Source organism: Daldinia loculata (genome assembly GCF_022478755.1).
Source record: "Daldinia loculata strain CBS 113971 unplaced genomic scaffold F4817scaffold_5, whole genome shotgun sequence".
Taxonomy (NCBI): Eukaryota; Fungi; Ascomycota; class Sordariomycetes; order Xylariales; family Hypoxylaceae; genus Daldinia; species Daldinia loculata.
Window position 1 is genome coordinate 808,150 of NW_026054859.1, and position 19,650 is coordinate 827,799.

General features: G+C 47.7%; 7 protein-coding genes and 1 non-coding gene across 8 annotated transcripts; 4 read left to right on the forward strand and 4 right to left on the reverse strand.

Annotated features, from left to right (window-relative positions):
- The first annotated feature begins 1,336 nt into the window (after positions 1 to 1,336).
- Positions 1,337 to 3,675, forward strand: F4817DRAFT_326626 (TAP-like protein-domain-containing protein). The gene is made up of 3 exons (XM_049301916.1): positions 1,337 to 1,376; positions 1,433 to 2,306; positions 2,363 to 3,675. Exons 2-3 carry the CDS (start codon positions 1,464 to 1,466, stop codon positions 3,311 to 3,313), a joined length of 1,794 nt encoding a protein of 597 aa, XP_049162790.1. The 5' UTR covers positions 1,337 to 1,376; positions 1,433 to 1,463; the 3' UTR covers positions 3,314 to 3,675.
- An 8-nt stretch (positions 3,676 to 3,683) lies between these two features.
- On the reverse strand, positions 3,684 to 4,749 carry F4817DRAFT_356462 (uncharacterized protein; the record flags this gene model as incomplete). Its single annotated transcript, XM_049305796.1, has 3 exons — positions 3,684 to 3,781; positions 3,925 to 4,567; positions 4,639 to 4,749. 3 exons carry the CDS (start codon positions 4,747 to 4,749, stop codon positions 3,684 to 3,686), a joined length of 852 nt encoding a protein of 283 aa, XP_049162791.1.
- A 1,008-nt stretch (positions 4,750 to 5,757) lies between these two features.
- Positions 5,758 to 6,691, reverse strand: F4817DRAFT_367607 (uncharacterized protein; the record flags this gene model as incomplete). The annotated part of the gene is made up of 2 exons (XM_049307145.1): positions 5,758 to 6,386; positions 6,526 to 6,691. 2 exons carry the CDS (start codon positions 6,689 to 6,691, stop codon positions 5,758 to 5,760), a joined length of 795 nt encoding a protein of 264 aa, XP_049162792.1.
- A 1,529-nt stretch (positions 6,692 to 8,220) lies between these two features.
- On the forward strand, positions 8,221 to 8,312 carry F4817DRAFT_t23. The gene has a single exon. It is a non-coding gene; the product is annotated as a tRNA-Arg (tRNA).
- Positions 8,313 to 8,440: 128 nt separating this feature from the next.
- F4817DRAFT_326627 (alpha/beta-hydrolase) lies at positions 8,441 to 9,922 on the reverse strand. The gene has a single exon (XM_049301917.1). It carries the CDS (start codon positions 9,772 to 9,774, stop codon positions 8,593 to 8,595), a length of 1,182 nt encoding a protein of 393 aa, XP_049162793.1. The 5' UTR covers positions 9,775 to 9,922; the 3' UTR covers positions 8,441 to 8,592.
- A 23-nt stretch (positions 9,923 to 9,945) lies between these two features.
- F4817DRAFT_326630 (glutamate decarboxylase) lies at positions 9,946 to 12,665 on the forward strand. The gene is made up of 4 exons (XM_049301918.1): positions 9,946 to 10,360; positions 10,452 to 10,687; positions 10,758 to 11,360; positions 11,422 to 12,665. The coding sequence occupies exons 1-4, from the start codon at positions 10,343 to 10,345 to the stop codon at positions 12,242 to 12,244; spliced, it is 1,680 nt and encodes a 559-aa protein (XP_049162794.1). The 5' UTR covers positions 9,946 to 10,342; the 3' UTR covers positions 12,245 to 12,665.
- Positions 12,666 to 13,605: 940 nt separating this feature from the next.
- On the forward strand, positions 13,606 to 14,137 carry F4817DRAFT_217412 (uncharacterized protein). Its single transcript, XM_049298772.1, has 3 exons — positions 13,606 to 13,669; positions 13,758 to 13,879; positions 14,017 to 14,137. Exons 1-3 carry the CDS (start codon positions 13,664 to 13,666, stop codon positions 14,090 to 14,092), a joined length of 204 nt encoding a protein of 67 aa, XP_049162795.1. The 5' UTR covers positions 13,606 to 13,663; the 3' UTR covers positions 14,093 to 14,137.
- Positions 14,138 to 14,237: 100 nt separating this feature from the next.
- Positions 14,238 to 19,438, reverse strand: F4817DRAFT_326633 (uncharacterized protein). The gene is made up of 2 exons (XM_049301919.1): positions 18,940 to 19,438; positions 14,238 to 18,881 (listed from the first exon to the last, which is right to left on the reverse strand). The coding sequence occupies exons 1-2, from the start codon at positions 19,098 to 19,100 to the stop codon at positions 14,567 to 14,569; spliced, it is 4,476 nt and encodes a 1,491-aa protein (XP_049162796.1). The 5' UTR covers positions 19,101 to 19,438; the 3' UTR covers positions 14,238 to 14,566.
- Positions 19,439 to 19,650: the final 212 nt, after the last annotated feature.

Consider the following 19,650-nt stretch of genomic DNA (forward strand, 5'->3'; position numbering starts at 1 on the left):
ATAAAATATAAACTATAATTATTTAATTAAATTTAATTAATTAAATTTTAAAGTTTTACGTTAAATTAATTTAATAATATAATTTAATTTAATTTAACTTAATTTAATTGTTAAATATAAAACATTTTATTTATAAAATAATAATAAAATAAAAAATAATGCGTTAAATTAATGTATTAATAAATGTGTTTTAAATAAATGTTATATAATGTAAAATGTAAATAATTTTATATATATAATTTTAATTATTTAATTTATTATTTAATTAACACGTGACTTGGTTTATATAATCAGTTATATTTAAAGGTTTTTTTTTTAAAAAAATTAATAAAAATAAAATAAAATAATTAATTAAAAATTAATTAATAATTAATTGGTAATCGATTATTAACCAATTAAGAATTAATCTTTAATTAATTATTTTATTTTATTTTTTTGATTTTAGTGAGTTGAGCCCAAAAGGCGCTAAAGCGAATCCGGACGGTAGGCTTTACCACATTAGGTTAGCGTTTGGGCTGTTAAACCGGGGGAACTTTGGGATTGTCAGCGTACTCTTGATCATCGAGGCTAAATGCAGATCTTTGACCGCAAAAGTTAATAAGCAACACTCGAGCCTCAGCACCGTCTTTAAGTTCCAGGTACCCAGAAATGTGGAGAGTAGCTAAAAATACTGTGGAGAGGGATCGTTCGTCAGGTGAATTGAGAATGTTTAGGACGTAAACAATATGTGAAATCTCGGAGTCCCGGCAAGGTGCTTAACGCGGCATTTCTTAAAAACACAATAAGCGTATAAAAATACGGCGTATAGAAAATTATCCATTAAAATACATAGTATTCGTGCACGGGGTCTTTATAGTCCTATAAAAACGTCAAATTGAAGCTTTGACTTACAGTGGGGTGGGACTATAGCTACTGTATTAGGCAATAGTCGAGGGCTTGCCGGGCTGTGATTGGCTGACAGGTTAAGTTTAGCTTTCCTCATGACTTGGATTTTCTTTTAAACACAATAAAAGTCCCAATCACATACCTAGTATACAGTCATAACGGCGGCCGGTTGTTTGCCAGGTACGCAGAGAAAACGCCACGATTCCTCACCCGGCTTAACTCAGCCTAGGGATGGCTCTGCAAATCTTAGCTGGAGATCTATTCTCCGCTCAACGGTAAACTGCTAATACAACCCAAGCCTAAAAGTGAGGCTTAGCCAATCCTACAACAACCCCAGAGTAGCTTTCATTACGTAGGTTTGCAGACTGCTTGGTCAATGCTGTCAATGCTGTCATAGCTTGCCGGCTACAAGAAGAACGGCCAGCCTTCTTTTCTGAATGTTAAAAAAACAAAATCAATCCCAAGCTTTTTCCTTCTTATAAACTTCTCACGTACGTCTGCTCCTGTAGACTCGACAATACTTAAACACTAATGAATTGTGCTTCAGTTATAGCTGAGCAAGGATTTGTTGGTGCACGATGAAATCAGCAGTACTTTTCACCGGCCTTTTGGTCTCATCCAGCCAATACGCTACGGCTCAAAGCAGTTCGAGTTTCGACTGGACCAAGCTTAGGCCATCCGCATCACTGGAGTATTCTGAATGCTATGGCTCTCTTAAGTGTGCTAAGCTGGGAGTTCCTATGGACTGGCTTAGCAACTCGACTCGCAATGCGACCGAAGTCTCCTTGGCCGTTATTGCGCTTCCGGCTACGGTCCCCGAGGACGATCCCTCTTTTGGTGGCACCATCATCGTCAACCCCGGCGGTCCCGGCGGATCTGGAGTAGAGTTTGTGCTCGAGGCTGGCGAGCTTCTTCAGGGTGTTGCCGATGGAAACAAGCACTATGAGATCCTCTCCTTCGACCCTCGCGGCGTCGGATACTCGGAGCCCAAGGCGGACTGTTACAATGATGAGCTCGCCCGAGATGTTACCGCACTCTCGCTCCGTGGTATGGGTCCCTTGAGTGGTGGTGTAAATGTCGTCAGACGCCAGGCCGCTCTATTAAGCGCGTATGGAAGTCTCTGCGAGGGTGAAAAGATCCACAAGTTCATGTCTACGGCTAGCGTTGCGCGAGACATGGTCCAGATCGTAGACAAGATCGATGAGCTACGTAGCAGTAACGGAACTTCTAGCGCTAAGTTACGCATGCGTGGCGGCCCGCGACGAATGCATTCGCGCCAGGAGAAAGACCTCCCTCGTATCCAGTACTGGGGCTTTTCTTACGGTACGGTTCTTGGAAACTATTTCGCCTCCATGTTCCCTGGCCGTGTTGATCGCATGATCCTCGAGGGCGTTGTGGATATCCATGATTACAACGCAGCCGTAAGTGTCACGCTCTAACATAGCTATCCCTATACAAAGCTAACTTGTACATATAGGCATGGTCCAAGAACCTTCAAGACACTCAGGAGGACTATGACCAGCTTTTCATCAATTGCTTCGAAGCTGGTTCTCACTGCGCCCTTCACAAGCCAGGCGACTCGGGCCCCAGCGATATCCGCGCCCGCGTCGATGCTTTCCTAGAGCAACTCGACGAGTCTCCGGCTCAGATCGTGACGAACAGCAGCATCGAGGAGATCACCCGAGCTGACGTCACCACCATAATCTTCCAGGCTCTGTACCAGCCCCAGGAGTACTTCTCACAAGCTGCCAAGGTCATAGCCAAGGGAATGGAAGGTGACTTCAGCACTGTGTATGCCAGCCTCGGCACCCCTAAATCGGCCGAGTACTGCCCCACGACTATCCCCAAGACGTACACTTGGACGCAGGACGCAGAGATCGCCGTCGGATGCGGAGACGCGGAGTCAGCGAATGACCAAACTATCCCCGAGTTCCAGTCCTACCTCACCGACATCCAAGAGCAATCTCCCGACTTCGGCCCGGCCTGGGCCCAGCTCCGCCTCGCCTGCAGGGGCTGGCGCGTGCGTCCTAAATACCGCTTCACAGGGCCATTCACGTCTCCCGCCGCGGACCCGAGCGGCGCTCCCGGCAAGCCCAAGGCCCCGATCTTATTCGTATCTAGCCAGTGGGACCCGGTGACTCCTTACGCCAACGCCGTCGCCATGGCGAAGGAGCACGCCGGCGCGCGCGTCCTGCTGCAGGAGAGCCCCGGCCACACCACGTTGTTCTCGCCTGGAAAGTGCCGCGAGGACTACGTCAAGAAGTACTTCGAAACAGGGGAGCTGCCGCCCGAGGGTACGGTCTGCCAGCCCGACTGTAAACCCTTCCGGGACTGCCCCTCGGCTCCTACTAGCAAGCGCAGCGTGGGCGTTGCGGCGGAGAAGGCCTTCCCTCCGCCGAACCGCGGGCCTTTGGGGATCGCTTGGTAGGATATCTATCTACCTACATATCTAATTTCCGTGATTTTATTTTCATTTTATTTGACGAGCCATTTTGCCGCGGAAGGCTACTAGAGAGGAATAAGGTTTATAATAATAGAGGATCTGTACGATAGGAATGGGGGTTTGTTGATGATGTGACGTTTATTAATGATAAATAAGAAACAACTACCAAAGAAACAAAAGATTTCCCTCGTTGTGACGTGATTGCTCAGGTCGAATTGGGTTTGGTGTCTGTTCATCGTGAAATTAAACTACATACAACTGGTTGAGAGGAGACATTGGTTTGGTTCGGACTGGTATGATTGCCTGCGGTCTGTTCATTACGGGTTAACTCGTGCGTGTACAGAGTATATGGCTCTCAGTTTTCAGGTAGAGAAATGTCATCTGGGCCGAGTAGGAAGAATGGTGAAGTGCTAGTTAAGGCACCAGTTGGGGGACTGTAGACTTGGTTAGCACCTACATAAAGGTATTGAATAAGAAGAAGAGGATATGAAGAAATACCTACAACACGTTCGCGTTATCTCCGTTGAGTTGAGTGCTAGGCACTAATGCCTCAAGGAGGCCGGGGTTCGTAGAGGGATAGTATGGGGGACCACTACCAAGGAAGAGAGTACGGCACCAATGGTAGATCTCGTCCATCGCCTCCTCGCACTCCCAGAGGCAGATGTCGTTCTTCTTAACACATTCCACGGCTACGTTCTCGACAGGCTCGTGGAAGACAGTCCAGCCGTCGGATCTGCGGCGTATGAAGATCAGCCTACCACCGTTGGGCACGAGGAGGTGCTCGTCGTCGTGATTGACATAGCACAATTCCAGGCTTGGGCTCTGCGGTCGTACCATCCTCGCCGCAGCCCTCGCTGCCTCTGCGATCGCGGGTTCCTCATACTTTTGCATTTGGCGGGTGTAGTTCTCAAGCGGGGAGCCGGGGTTCTCGCTGCGGTGGCGCTGGTACGCGTCATACTTCTGGCGAAGGAGATAGTTTAACCCTCTGAGCAAGATGTTCAAGTTTGAGTTAGTCGGAATAATGAGCCTGCTGTAGCGAGGAGGCCAGAAGGTGCTCATGGTTTCCGCGATTACCCTATGAGTTGAGCGAAAGGGGGGTCTGTATCTTCCCTTGCGGTCGTCTCCGCAGCCTAGAAGCTCAACTATGCGCTTCCCATCAACGATTCTGACGCTGATCTCGGGCTTGACTGGACATGCTGCACTGGGGATTGGGGGGACGACAAGGCTTTTGTCGGGACCCTATGTTGATGTTAAGTTAGCAGAGTGTTTCCGGTTTGGATATAGAGAGGACTTGCAGTCGTTTCGTAGACAGGGTTTGTCTCACGGGCATCTGTCTGGGTACTAGCGTCACACATACGAGGGACATCCGTCTGGATATCATCGTCGTGCACATCAGCGACAGGCTCTTCCGAGTTAGACATGATCTAAAAAGCTGATTAGAATAAGTCGATAATAGAATTTTCGAATATGAAATACCTCGTTGGAAAGTTGTGTCCTAAGAACCAAATGCAAATCGAACTGCTAAGTTCCTGTAGATAGGAAAATGATGATCCAACAACACAAATAAGTTAGGTACTTGACTGGAAAAAGAGGCTAAACTGTAGATGCTCAGGTACTCGAGCAGGCACAGTTCTTTGCTCTGACTCAGTTTGCGTTGTGAGGGAGGAGAAAATAAAAATAAAATCTAGGATGGATTGGCTGCGAATTTATTTGTGGCAGGCCCAAGCTCAAATCAACCTAATAACCCTTAGTCAGTGCTGGTTGCTCTAAAACTGAGGGGATCGTGAGATTCTTAGTGGCTGATAGGTACATAAGCTTAGGAGGTTTAGGACCCGCGAGGGGGTGAGGGACCTTTAGGATTGGTCTGTGCCCAGGGACAAGCTGTTACGGCTGATGATAAACGTAACCGTATGAGGGGGGAGAGCCTTAGGATATCTTAGGCATAACTGAGTGCTGGCAGAACTACAAATAATATGGCAGTGTCTAACGTCTAACTACAGGAACTTGGTTATCTTAGGACAACGACAACATGCTCGTGGCACGTTGGCATACGTATACCTAATATGATGAACACAGTTATTCCCAAAGAGATCATTATTTTTCAGGTCCAGACACTTGTAGTCTAAACAGGATCACAAAGCTTCACTATCGAAGACAGTGAACAAGCGTTCATGCGTATTTGAAACCACAAACGATACAGGTACCTATTAAGAACAACGCCTTAAACCTTTATATTGAGTTAAATATTGCCCAAGGAACTCCCATTTTCAGCCATAGTAATGTCTTGAACGGTGACGAAAACAGGAGCTGAATATGGCAAATCTGATCAGTAATAGTCTTAATGTGAACATAAACGAAAATGAATTCTACGTACGCCAGGGCATCCTCTCTAGATTCGGATCATGTAATTTATAAGTAAATTTTATTTTCTACCCAGGTGTCGTGCTCCCAGTATTTGTCTCGCTGCCAACGGTGGGATCTGAGCTTTCCTTGGGACTCTGAGAATAAAATCCAAGCTTCTGGGAGTACTGTTGTTGCTGCTGCTGCGAGTGAGAATACTGAGTCTGTGGTCGGGCCACAAGGGGCCCTCCGGGCCATTCTTGTTGTGGCTGCTGCATGACCTGCCCCTGAAAATTGAGAGGCATCTGCATTAATGAGACTCCTGCTGGTTGGCCATATATATGCTGTCCATATTGGTGACCTGGCATACTATGGTATCCTGTGTTTATAGAAGGACTCATCTGTGGTAGTGGTATCTGCTGTTGTACCATCTGTCCTGTCATTTGATTGGGCCCGTTGACATTCGAGGTGGTCGGTCGGAAATTGGCTTTGCCACTGGGTTCATAATTGTGATTTTGGTCACTTCTTTCAGCTCGCTTCATAAGTTTGCTAGGCTCGCTTTGCTCGTAGTCCTCTCCTACCCTGATATAATTCTCCTTCGCTCGTTGGTTGCTGCTGACGCCGTATATTTCACCAAGGTATGTCGAGAAATACGAAGCCTTAAGAGCAGATATAATATTGAACCACTCGCGCAGCTGCAGTCCCCGGCCGATCTTCCCTCAAGTTGAAAGCCCGGCAGCAGTCTGGGACTTGCTTCAAATACCAGAAATTGACTATATTGACCTGGAATACGTCAGGAAGAAAGCTGGAAGTCTATATTTCGAGGACAGAAGCCGGGCCGAACAGGTTGTGCTTACCAGACAGTTCAAGCAGTGGATGCTTTCTGACAAGCATTGGATATACTCGGGCAATCAATGGGTTCGTCCCGGTCAGAACGACGATATCTCGGAACAAACTCATTAGCTTAGTATTCTTCTGCGGGCGCCACCTTGATGAGGACGAAAACCCAGGTCCACCGGCCATGATTCGCAGTCTGATTGGTCAACTCCTACAGCAGTACCCTTCCTGTCCAAGCGGATTGGCACAGCATGTCTCCATGGGTGATGCGAGAAGGGGAAATATTCAAGAGCTTTGTAAGTTGTTTGGGTGCCTTATAAGACAAATACCTTCGACAGTCACAGTTTTCTGTATGATAGATGGCATTGGGTTGTACGAAAGAGAGCAGTACAAAGATGGCATGGAGGATATATTAATCTGTATCTTGGAGTTGGCTGAAGACGAAGAGAAGGGCATTGTTACGCCAATCAAGATGTTCTTGACGAGTCCGCGGCCTACTCGACACGTACGGGCCGTATTTCAAGAGGGAACATCTTTATTAAACATGGCGTCTATGCCAGATCTTAGACAAGGCCCTAGTCCCATACGGTTCAACAGACAGGTTGGTGATCTGTTTGAACAAAGTTTACAACAGGACGAGTAAACTTTCTTGGTGGGTGAGACCATAAAACCATCAGAATGAACTGAATCAATCGGTCGGTATGAGTTAGCACCTAGGTGCCTAGTGATACCTAATGGTACCTAAGTGAAGTAAAGACTGAATAGAATTTTCTTATTTCCAAGCTATATCTGGGCTAACTAGAAATTAACCTTTTTTCGTACTATATGACATGTCTTTGTAACTTATAAGACATCATAAACCTTGCTATTAGTTAACTAGTTCAATTCGATACCCGAATAGTCTTTTAACCTAAACGACTTGATCTTAATAGTCAACAGTTAGCAGTCAATCCGTATCTTCAGAAGGCTTACTTAGGCCTTGGTATCTTCTCGAGGAATTAGAAATTTATTAAGACTGAAATGATCTAAGTGCCAAGCCAGCATCGTTTGCGAATACCACTTTTCCTGTGTAAGTCTCGTAGCTCACTTTATACGGAGGCGTGTTTGCTCAATTCTGAGATCGGACAAGAACCTAGCTATAATAACATCGTTATGGACGTGGCTAAATATATCAAGCTAAACATCTTATATTAGTTATCACATATAAGCAGCATTTAAGCCAAGTGAATAAATTCACAAAAGTACTTGCATATAGTGCGAAAGCTTGGGCCCAGCACATGGAGAAGGTGCTACGCTACGGCTACGGCTACGGCTACGGCTACGGCTACCGTTTGCTTTTTTCGAGGAATCAGATATATTTGATCGGACGTTTCGAAATCAAGCTGAAGTCTAGCAAGGGCGTCTCATTGGCAGCAGGTCAGCCAAGGTGGAGCAGTTTTATGTACGGGTAGGTGCAGATAGGCAGGTACCCCTAGATATTTTCTGTTGTGGTAGGGATGTGACCTGGCACTTCCGCTCTTTCATCACCTCGTAGCTCGTAGCTTGTCGTTGCTGCCTGTTGCCCGTTGCTTCTCGTTCCTGTTCCTGGATTAATGACGTGTTACCCGTGGACCTCTCTTCAAGCTGGGTTAGGTACCTAGTGTACCTAATATATCTCAATAACGACAACTGCTGCCATCACCACCACCACAATAGCCAAGTGGTAAAAACATACAGCCGCACTAGAGAAATGGTTAACTCGTCGGCCTCCTACTGCTTAAGGATGAAAATAAGCCGAAGATTCCCGGTTCGAGTCCGGGGTGTGGTGTGTTCTTTTTTTCTCTTTTTTATAATTATTTTCGTTCGGCCCCTTATCTTTATCATCCACCATCTTAGACTATTTCTTCTTGATTTATTTTATCGTGAATGATGGCATGAAGGCTTAACTAGCACCTAGCTGTATTCATTACCTCCATAATTCATATATCTGTTGTTATTACCTACTGTAGATGATCATTCAAGTTTGTACTCGTACAAATGCGCCGGATAAACAAACAGTAAGCAAACGAACAATTTCATCGAATAGATTACTGATCACTAACTACCTATCATAGCGTTTCGAAGAATGCCAAAATCTCCTTAATCACAGCCTCAGGCTGTTCTTGCTGTACCCAATGCCCAGCACCATCCACAAGCTTCGCGCCCCTATAACAGCCCTCCTTAACAGCCTTCGGGTCCTCGTACCCCTCAAGCGCACCCGGCTGCTGGTAATTACCCCAGTCCTGCTTCCCACTAATGAAAACACACGGGACCTCGATTCTGCGCCCTGAGAACAGGAGCATGTCTCGCGCCGACTGCTTCGTCGACGCCGTCTGCGCCCGGTACCAGTTCAGCGCGCCTTGGAAGCCCGTCCGCGCCCACTCGCGGCAATATACCTGCAGATCGTCCCGCGAGAGCCACCGCTCCGTCTTAGAATAGTCCTCGCCTGCCATGTTAGAAGCCACTGTCTCGGGCATCGAGTGCTCTGCTCGCATGATATAATACTCGGGCATGGGTGCTATTTCCTGAGCGCCCCACTTCGTCAGGGGTTGCGGCTTGTTGGCGTCCCAGTCTGCCGACTTCAGATGGAAATATCCGCGGAGGAATGCCTCAAGGCCTTGGGATGGGTTCTCCCAATCCTGGGCGGCGTTCGGGCTCGAGTTGTACCACTTGTAGTGCTTCCGGGGCGGGTCAAGTTTCGCTAGCTCGGCCTGGATGTCTACCTTCTTTACTTCCCCCTTTTCCTGCGGAGTGATGGGTTCCGCGGGTCGGTGGTGCGGATGGCTCATTTGAATGGTGGAAAGAAACATGTCTGGACGTATGAGCGCGGCCATGGCGGAGCTCACACCGCCAAAGTCGTGGCCGATGATGCTGTGTACCGTTTTATACCCCAGACCATATACTAGACACACCAGATCGCGTACTAGGTTCGTGAAGACGAAGTCATTAAGGTCTACTGACTCAAAGGATTGTTTTCGCGGCCACCCCGTGGTTCGCCCGTAACCGCGTTGGTCCATCGCGACGCAAAAGTATCCCGCTTTGGCAATCGCGGGCAGCACTTTGCGCCATGAGTACGCGAGCTCCGGGTATCCGTGGCAGAAAAGCACGAGAGGTTTTCCGGGCTCGCCTGCTTTTAGGATATGCCATTTAAGACCGCACGATGTGGAGCAGTCGATGTAGTCCTCCACGATGCCCTCTGGTAGAGGTAAGCCCGGCAGCGCCTCGTTTGGCTGGTCTATGGTACTACTCATGATGGATTTTATAATTGGAATAAGCTAATATTATAGTGTTCAATGTTGTCTACGAAGTGAAAAGGGGTCCGAGATTATCATTAGACCCCGCAGATACCTAAAAAGGGTATCTGTTAAAACCAAACGTCAATTTACGTCAGCACGTAGCATCGTATTGTATTTGATGAGACGCTGCATGTATGTGGCCTATGATATATATCTAACACGCGTCAAAGATATACGGAATTAAAGCTTCATGAAATTGTAGAAGTGTATTGGGTTTATTTTATAATCTGAAGGACCTCCGATAAAATAAGCGAACTTTGCTTTTTTAAGGAGTAATTACGTCATTTTCGTCATACATCTTTCACTTTGAAAATGGGTGATGGAGTCATTGTGATGGAAGGAGCTCTAGGAGTCTAGGTAAAGTAAATAATTCCTCCTGCATATAAATCGAGACCTACGAATGTCTTGGCTTTCAGTTCCTCCAACTTATTATCAACTAATCTAACCTATAAGTTATAACCTACCTAGGTACCTAAGTTGGGTAGCATATCGGTAATAGATATCCGAGAACAACCTTGTTACCATGTCTTTAGCCCGCGATGTTAGTATTAGTAGAGCTAAACGCTTCTTATAAATAATAAATAATTTTATTATTTATTATATTTATTATCATTTGGCTAACCATTTCTCAGATCGACCCAGAGGATCTCATAGAGCGCCTCCATGACGCTAACCTCACCGAGAATGGCCAACACCTGCGTCAGATGATGACCACTTCTCATCTAACGCCTTACGGTACCAAATATGCAAGCTTGGCGGCAGCGCCCAAGTATAAGCTTCCCAAGGAGGGAACACCAGCAGACACCACTTACCAGCTAATCCATGATGAGCTGGACCTGGATGGCAAACCAAATCTGAACCTTGCCAGGTAAGTACCGCCTTTCTCCTTGAACTCGAGACTCGAGTATCAGAAATGCTTAACAGGTAGTACTCTCTAGCTTCGTAGGGACTTACATGGAACCAAACGCCACCCAACTGATGACGGAGAATTTATCCAAGAATCTGGCTGACAATGACGAGTATCCGGCCATGATGTCTCTTCATGAGCGTTGCGTCAGCATCATCGCTGACTTCTGGGGGGCTAAGAGGAGCGAGAAAGCCGTTGGGACAGCGACCACTGGCTCCTCAGAGGCTATTCACCTAGGAGGCTTGGCAATGAAGCGTCGTTGGCAGGAACGTCGCAAGGCCAAGGGCTTAGACACTTCTAATCCAAATATCATCATGGGTGCCAACGCGCAGGTCGCACTCGAGAAATTCGCGCGCTACTTCGATGTTGAGGCGCGTATTCTCCCGGTTTCTAAGGAGAGCAACTATCGACTAGACCCGAATCTTGTCCGGAAGAATATCGATGAAAACACGATTGGCGTATTTGCCATTCTAGGAAGCACTTATACCGGTCACTATGAACCGGTGGAAGAGATCTCGAAAATTCTCGACGAGTACGAGGAGAAGACAGGCATCGATATCCCAATCCACGTCGATGCAGCATCCGGGGGTTTTGTTGCGCCATTCACTCATGCACAAGCCGGCGGGCCGAAGTGGTGAGTGAAATTTTATTTTAAAGGTCCCTTATGAAAACGTCCTGCTAATGTCTACTTTAAGGGATTTCGAACTTCCGCGAGTCAAGTCTATTAACGTGTCGGGTCATAAATACGGTCTCGTCTACGTCGGCGTCGGTTGGATCGTCTGGCGGGACGAAGCTTACCTACCACAGCACCTAATTTTCGAGCTGCATTATCTAGGTGGTACCGAGAAGTCTTTCACATTGAACTTCTCCCGGCCTGGCGCGCAGGTCATCGTGCAGTATTACAATCTAATTCACCTCGGCTTCGAAGGGTACCGCGAGATTATGGAGAACTGCCTCCGCAACGCGCGCCTCCTATCTAAAAGCCTCGAGGCCACCGGATGGTACACGTGCGTCTCTGATATCCATCGCCGAGCGCCCGCCGCATTAGGTGTGATCTCGGGTGCGAAACGTGCCGTCCTCGGCGGGGAGGGGGAAACCTCAGCCGACTACGTAGCCGGGCCACCGGTTGTGTCGTTCCGACTAACAGACGAGTTCAAACGGGAGTTCCCGCACATCAAGCAGGAATCGGTATCGCTACTTATGCGCGCGCGCCAGTGGATAATACCCAACTACGCGCTTCCGCCCAATGAGGATAAGATTGAAATCTTACGTGTAGTCATCCGCGAATCCATGACCCTGGATCTTCTAGACCGCCTGATTGTGGATTTGGTGTCTGTGACGCAGACTCTGATCGACAACGACGAGGTCGACCTGTCGATCCTCCAGAAGCAGAAGCCGGTGGGAGATAGCCGGCCGCCCAAGGACGCTAGTAAAGGGAGCCTTTCGGAGGAGTCTGCTAAGGTGCTCGAGGGGAAGGCGGCGCGACTGGCAGAGGGTATTCACAGGAGCGTCTGCTGATATCTCTCTATGGTGATGATCAGTCCCCGTTTGATTGGAAGATAATTCCAACGAGAAACTTGGGCATACACGATAGGATTCTAGGACCTTTGTCGTGACTATCTCTTTGGAACCGTCTAGCCTGGGGTTTCGCCAATAGGATTTGTAAGCTTGGCGATGCCCCCTAGTTGGTAATATGGGATTCTATGGGAATATAGGGGTTGCGATACAACCGGTCACTGAGGAGTATTGTACGAAATCAAATGCCAAGGCCGAGATTAAATGGTATTTCTTAAGATGCTTGCCTACTTGTGTCTAGACAATCTGCGCCCCAACAGAATTGATTCTTAATTGCCTAAAGCAAATATATGACGATCGCAACGTCATGGTTACTTCTTCCGTAGCATATCCGCCATAAGCGTATTTCCTAATGATTTCACCCACTTGGTCTATGGTTGAGGTAAAACATATATATGTTCTTGCGACTCTTACTGAAACTGGCTTTCTATGATCTGTACAAACTGGCGATTCTGTAGGTGTCCAGTCAACAATAGATATATGTTCCACGGAAGAATACACCTTCATGCGCGACACACCTGCATTATGTTATGTAGGTACCTTACTTAATAAATAAGCATTAACAAAAAGCTTCGTCGCGATCTGCAAAAATGACAGCAACGGCGTCGCATTTACGTTGCGATCCCGAATACCTAAACTAGCCGGGCGGACGCCCGCTGCAACGCCGCTTCCAGGCTCCCGGTTAAACTGAATATATCCCCTATCCCAACTCACAAACACGCTGGTTTGCTGCGTAATATATCAAAAGGTAAATAAAGTATAGTAGAATAGAATAAATAGAGTGAAATGGAGCAGAGCAGCCTGCTTCCAGCGAGCGATAGAATGATTGGTATCTATCACTCCCTTTACTACCTTGGGTTGATTTCCCGGCGCGGCGCTGCATACCTAGGTATATAAATATATACTCCAAACACAACAGGTACGGGGGTGAGCTCAGATATACTTCATACCGGACTATTGTATATATAGGTATACATAAGGTATGCTAGGGGTTGGTGGGTTAATATAGACACTAAGAGTGCCAAAGGATAAGCTTCATATCATATCATATTTTATTAACCCGCGCAGACAGTTAATCTAGACGTCGATCTTCATTTATACATATGTGCCATCTCGCAGTGTGTCGTGACGTGACTCTGCTCTCTTTCCTACCTACGTATGACATGACATGACATAACATGACATGACTCGCTACTTAGCTTCGCGTCAAGGGTACTGGGTAGGTGAGGAGGAGTACATATATATAAATATAAATAACAAGCGAGGAGCGCCCCGAAGAGCCGCACAGCACGCCATACCTAGCATCTATACTAACTAACAGGTAACTAACAACTTCTTCCCACGATTTCTTACAATCTCAAGATGAAGGTATTTACACCTAACTAGCCCATTCTTACATCTCCCTATAACCTCCATCCCATCTCCAGCACCAATTCTAACCCAAACAAACCCACAGTACACACTACCCACGCTCCTCCCCCTCTCCCTCCTCCTCGCCGCCTCCGTCTCCCCCGCCAGCCTGCCCTTAACAAAGCGCATGACCTGCAGCGCGGGCCTAGATAACCCGTGCCAAGACTTGTACGTGCCATCTTCTATACATCCCTTCTCTCTCTCTCCTGCCCCTTATCCCTACTCCCCTTTCCTTTTCTTGAGGTAGACCCATTAGATAGATAGATACATACCTTAGGTAGGTAGCTAACCGACTCTCCGCAAAGATGTCATTGCTCCGGCGGCAACGTCGCTTGCCACTACGACCCCACGTCCCGGTGCGTGCAGATGTGCACGTGCTAGGCATATGATTCTATGAGGTCGTGGGAGGCCTGAGTTATACTATATGGGTCTTATTAGTTGCTCGGTTCTCTGTTTCAATGGCACTAGGAAAAGGGGGAGGGAATAGATATCGTGTAGTGTCAAAAGGCCTAGTTACGCTAAAGTACGCGACAGTGAGCTGGATTTAATGTGCATGAGACTATTAATCGAGTAATGAATTCATTACTTGACAGGCTTGTATTTCACCTTTGCGTCGAGTCTAGAGAATTAAGAGGAAGATAATTTACTTCCGAGTTTGATATTCGAAAATATCGTAATAACACACCTAAAAGCCTAGCTCACAGCTTAAAATCCGAATCTTTTAGACCAGTCTCATACCCCCTTACAAAGAACACATTATAGAGGATCCCCCTTATATTTACCCTCCTTTTAAAATCAATTATAGCCTCCCCCGTATACTCATACACCATATCTATACAAATATCCAACACACACTTATCGTCTACTACTCGGTCCCGAAGCCGACTTTCTCCTTAACGATGTTGTGCTTCCCCAATTGCCCGCAGATTTCCTCAGCTTATTACCAAGGCTGATCCTAGCAGCCGACATTGGGTACTGGGGCTGCGGCTGATCTAATGGCTTGCCCTGTCCGTCCGCAAGGGGTATCTGTGCGCCGCTGGCAATCTTTTCCCAGTCGTGCCTATCGATCGAGCCGTGCTTGTAGATGACATATTTATCCTCCACCTCGACGTCTGACAGCTTCTGATTCTTTGTCCTATCTACAAATCCCTTAATGGAGGCCCACGTCTCGACTTGGCCATGACTCGCTTCTTCGATGCAGTTGCACTCGTCACCAGCAGGACACTCAGTCTCGCCGGCATCATGCCATTGCGCTATACAGGCCTCGTGGCTAGCACAACCGCATCCTAGGCAAGGGGGATAGAGCGCATCGATAGGCTCGTTACAGAATACGCATAACAACTGCATCTGCGTGCGTTTGCAACGATCGCAAGTACCAACTGCGCCTCCAAGTGACGCGCTAGCATGTGTCGACCGGATAGGATCTAGGTGGGTCTCATGTATGCGGCAAATGCCAGTTACATCGATGCCTTTATCAGATGTAATCAACGACTGCAGCAGCTCCTTCTTGCCCAATATAATAGGCGAGTTGGCACCGTGATGTGAACGGGAACTGTGACTCACATTCTCCACGTTGTGATACTCGTGGAAGCTAGCAGCCCCCGAACTTGCAAAACTATTAGCTTGAGGCCCAAGATGATCCTCTTTGAGCACGTTGAATTTCAAGATCTCGAGTCGAGCCAACGGTTGGTTCCACATCTGTAGCATTTCTGCGTACGCATGGCGGTAGCTTGCATATATAGCGCGACGGGAAGGCTCGAGGAAAGGAACACCAAGCCAGCCGTCGTCATCGAATATCGACTGGTCTTCCATTTCTGTAGATATACCATAGCATAATAGAGGTAAGGTATCGTCACTCCGCGCGTCGTCATCAGAATACGAGTTACGTGCAGTACCCGACGGTTCGGACGTAGGACCTATAATTGTTGAACTACCCCAAGTAATATTAGTTGGGGCAAGATTGGACAAGAATGTCTCTCCAGGGCTAGGGCGTTTCCGACTAGGGGGTGATGTTGATGCAACGCTCGCGAAAGCCCTAGGGAAACTAGCCAAGCCCGCAGTCAGAGCAGTGTTTGCACGACTTAGTAGCCTGTTATCTGGCGACGCGGCCAAGCTCTGGGTTGGATCGCCGTTCGGCTCATGAGGTGTCATCGTCGGCGGTGTATCACCACACGAGTAAGAATTGGATTTCGGATCGCCGCCCCATGTTACTTCCTCTGAACCGTACGAGCCGGCAAGATTAACAGGTGTGTGTAATGTCTTGGGGGTGGAAATTCCCGAGTTAGCTTGGCTCTTGTGATTATAGATGCTAGGGTGCCAAAGCGACGCATCTGTGGGGAAGTAATCTAAGGAGAACGACGGTGCTTTCATGGGGAGAGGCGTCTCCGGTTGAGTGAGGTGTGATTCCGCGTACGCAACGCCATCCTCGGCCGACGACTCGCTGAATATGCACGAGAGCATCGCAAGCATCTGCACATCGGCCATCTTCTCGAAGTAATAGAAAAGGTCGTCGATCAAACTTCTTGCGAGAGGATGATACCCCCATTTGACCCGGCCGTGTAGCGCGGTAGTATTAGAGCCTGGGGATGATGAGTTGTTATCGCCGAACCGGGCGGTGGCATCTTTGGCAATGACGAGTATTGATTCCCTGCCTTGGCCATCACCCAAAATCTCAAGAGGGATGTCCTTTCGAAGTAATAATGCTGCATAATTCCAAACGTCCACAAGATCGGACCGTCCATATTTCTCTGCTACGGTCGCATTGTGGGTGCACACGTCCGATCCATCCCCAAATATGCAATATTCTTGAGCAAACTCTTGCATGGAAGGCAACTCATTGGCAACATTATATATGGATATAATGTTCTTAGGCTTAGCCGGACGACGTTTACTAGTGCCAGTACCGGTACCCGTGCCAATGCCCGTTCCCCCACCACTTGAATGCATGGAATAACTGCCGCTGAACGTCTTTCTAAAACGACGACCCGGTAGATACCACATATTAATCTTGTGCATATACGTAGTTTCTGAGTCGCTCGAGCTCGAGGAATCGTCCCCGTCTTCTGAATCGGACTGATCCTCCGTCGCCGAGATATCGTCGTTTGTATATCTATTTCTCGGGGCGGTCGACTCCTGCTGGATTCTACCAAAGCCCGCGAAGCTAGGTTCCCCTTTAGGACGCTCCCTGTAAGAGTCCGCAGTAGGGAAAAAGGAAATCTTGGCTTTTTCTTCCTTAGTAGGGAAAAAACAGACCAACCTTCCATCATTCGAGAAGCGGCAGCCGCATAAGCGTGGCATTGGTGGTATAGTTGGTCTATTAGTGGGAGCAAGAGTAGCATCAAGCTCAGTGCTCGCGGTCAGCTCTTGGGACATAGTCGCAGAGCCACCAGCGGGAATATCGTTATCCTCTTCTTCACTTGAGCTCTCATCGGCGAGCCCACCGAAGTCGTCGTCCAGGTCCTTAACATTTTTAAAGAGCGAATCGCTACTAGAGAGATCGACTTCTCCAAGAAGATAACTAAAAGCCACCTCAAGACAGTTTTGTCGCTTCTTCGAGAACCGGCTTGTCAACTGATGGATTTCCTGTTCAAGCTTCTTATGCGTCTGGTCTGACATCAAGGCCGTCTTTTCAACCATGAATTTCGGTGCCCTTGATTTCGGGTAGTTCTTAGGGATGTCTACTCTGACTTTGATAAAAATGCTATCGCCATCTGCGCCCCAGGGACCTTTCAGGGAAGCTCTGAGGCTAAGGGAGTCCATATCTACGTTGTCCCATTTGACGTTTGGCATTTGCTGGTTGACACGAACAATCTCTTCTTGTAGCGCTTCTGGTTCCGCCCAATGCTCGTCATGAAAGTTATGCCCAAACATGGCAGAATCTCGGGATTCCTTTCTCTGGGACGCTCTAATGATCCCCGACTTCTTACTCATCGTGATACCCTTCATCCAACCAAGCTGGTCTAGGCTTCGATCGATTACCTTCCCGGCGACAGTTTTCGCTCTCATTGAAGGGCCTTTCCAACTTGGCATCGTGCCGCCGGACCGAGGATAGTTCGATGACATCGTCTGCACTCCCATAGTAAGAGCACTGCGGCGAAATTGGCCCCCGCCGCTTCCGGGACGAGGATCGCTCATAGTGGCTGATCTCTTTTCTCTATTAGCGTGGTCGTCAACGGTTCTATAAGTCTTATACGCAGCTCCCTTTCTCGTAATGTTGATATTTTGAGCTGGACAGCCCTTTATATGCCCGACAGACTCTAGGGTCTGCTGTTCGACTCTATGAAGGCGCAATTCATTGTCTTCGCCCCATGATACGAGCTGAAAATCCCGATTGTCTAGTCCGTCATCCGATATTGACCCACGAGCCCTCCACAGGAATTCCTTTACCTTGTGATTTCCATGTCCAGGAAAAACATTGCGTGGGTCAACAGCATCATCCAAGGCCTCCCCTTCACTACGCCGACCATCGTATAGGTAAAGGTTCCCTGGGTCATTTTGAGGCATAGCTAGTAGACCATAACCGAAAGGGGTATGACGAGCACGCCACACAGGAAAATCTGTCCGGATTATCCTCTCCGGTTCTTCGGATACGCTATAATCCCAGAATTTGATGCTCTTGTCCAGGGAACAAGTAACAATGCTAGTCGCCTTGCTACGATTCCAATCAAGGCCGTAGATCTTGGAGGTATGCGCACTAATAGACTTAAGAGGAGTGGATGGCTTCCTCTCGTCCCAAATGTGTAGCCACCTGTCATGTGATGAAGCGAGCACGTTGGGGTCTTGTCGATTGTACTTAACTTGGGTAGCTCCGGCGAACCAGTCGCAGAAAGTTAAGACGGGCTGCTTAGGTCTCCGCAAGTCCCAGCAATGCACATAACCATCGACCGCACAAGTGGCGAGCATGTCAGGGTGGTGGGCTGAGAAATTGATGTCTGTGATTGCCCTACTATGGCCTTGGAGAGAGTGCTCGATAGCTCCCGTCGCAGAGTCTTCCCTCAGATTCAAATTCCAAACTAGACAGCGATGATTGGCCGTCGAGGCCACCCAGTAATCCCGGGCCGCGAAAGGCGACCACTGCACGTCGACCACCAGCCAGGGGTGTCCATGACTACTTAACCGACGGGGTGGATTATAAGGGGCATCAAGGTCGATGATGGCTAGACCTTCGGGGCTTTGAATAACATGAGCATATACAAGTTATGAAGTAGATACAGTACTTTTTAACTTACGATGCAAGGGCAACGTCGCGGCCACTTGGTGATATAGTAGCTGATCCGACCAGTCCATCGACATGAATGGTTACATTGGCATCGAAGCTCTCGCTGTCGTAAGCGGACTTAGGAGCGTTCTCTTTGGACGTATCCAAGGTGCGGTCAAAATTTGAAGGCATGGCTATTTAATTTGTGGAAGCGCATGAGCCCACCGACAGAGCATCGAATTCTCGATGAATTTCGCATAACGCTACCGCCCATCCTCCATTCATGTGCACACGTTCTCTCAACTAGTATATCTTGCTTTTATCCTTCATTAGGTCGATTAGATGCACTGGGCGCGTTTCTAGGTAACGAATAAGATTGAACTACTGCGAGGCATCGTTATGACTCTTAGAAAGGTCGATAATATTGATATGATATCTCATGTAGGTGGAAAGATATTGATTACGTTAGGTTAGGTACGTAAGGTGACATTACAAGAAGTAGCCTTGAAGACAACCCTGATGGTGTCACGGCGCAGGACGTCGCGGTTCGTTGTTATCGATAGAGCAACCTCAAGTTAAATATTAAGCCTGGATTAGGTAAAGTGCAACTGTTAGCATGTCACTTGCCCCTCATCTATTGTAACCTTAAAATTACTATGTTAGGCACGTAAGAGGTTACTCATAGTGGGCCTCTTTCTATAGAAGTACAAGATTTGTTAGAAGACTTGTATAAATGTAATAA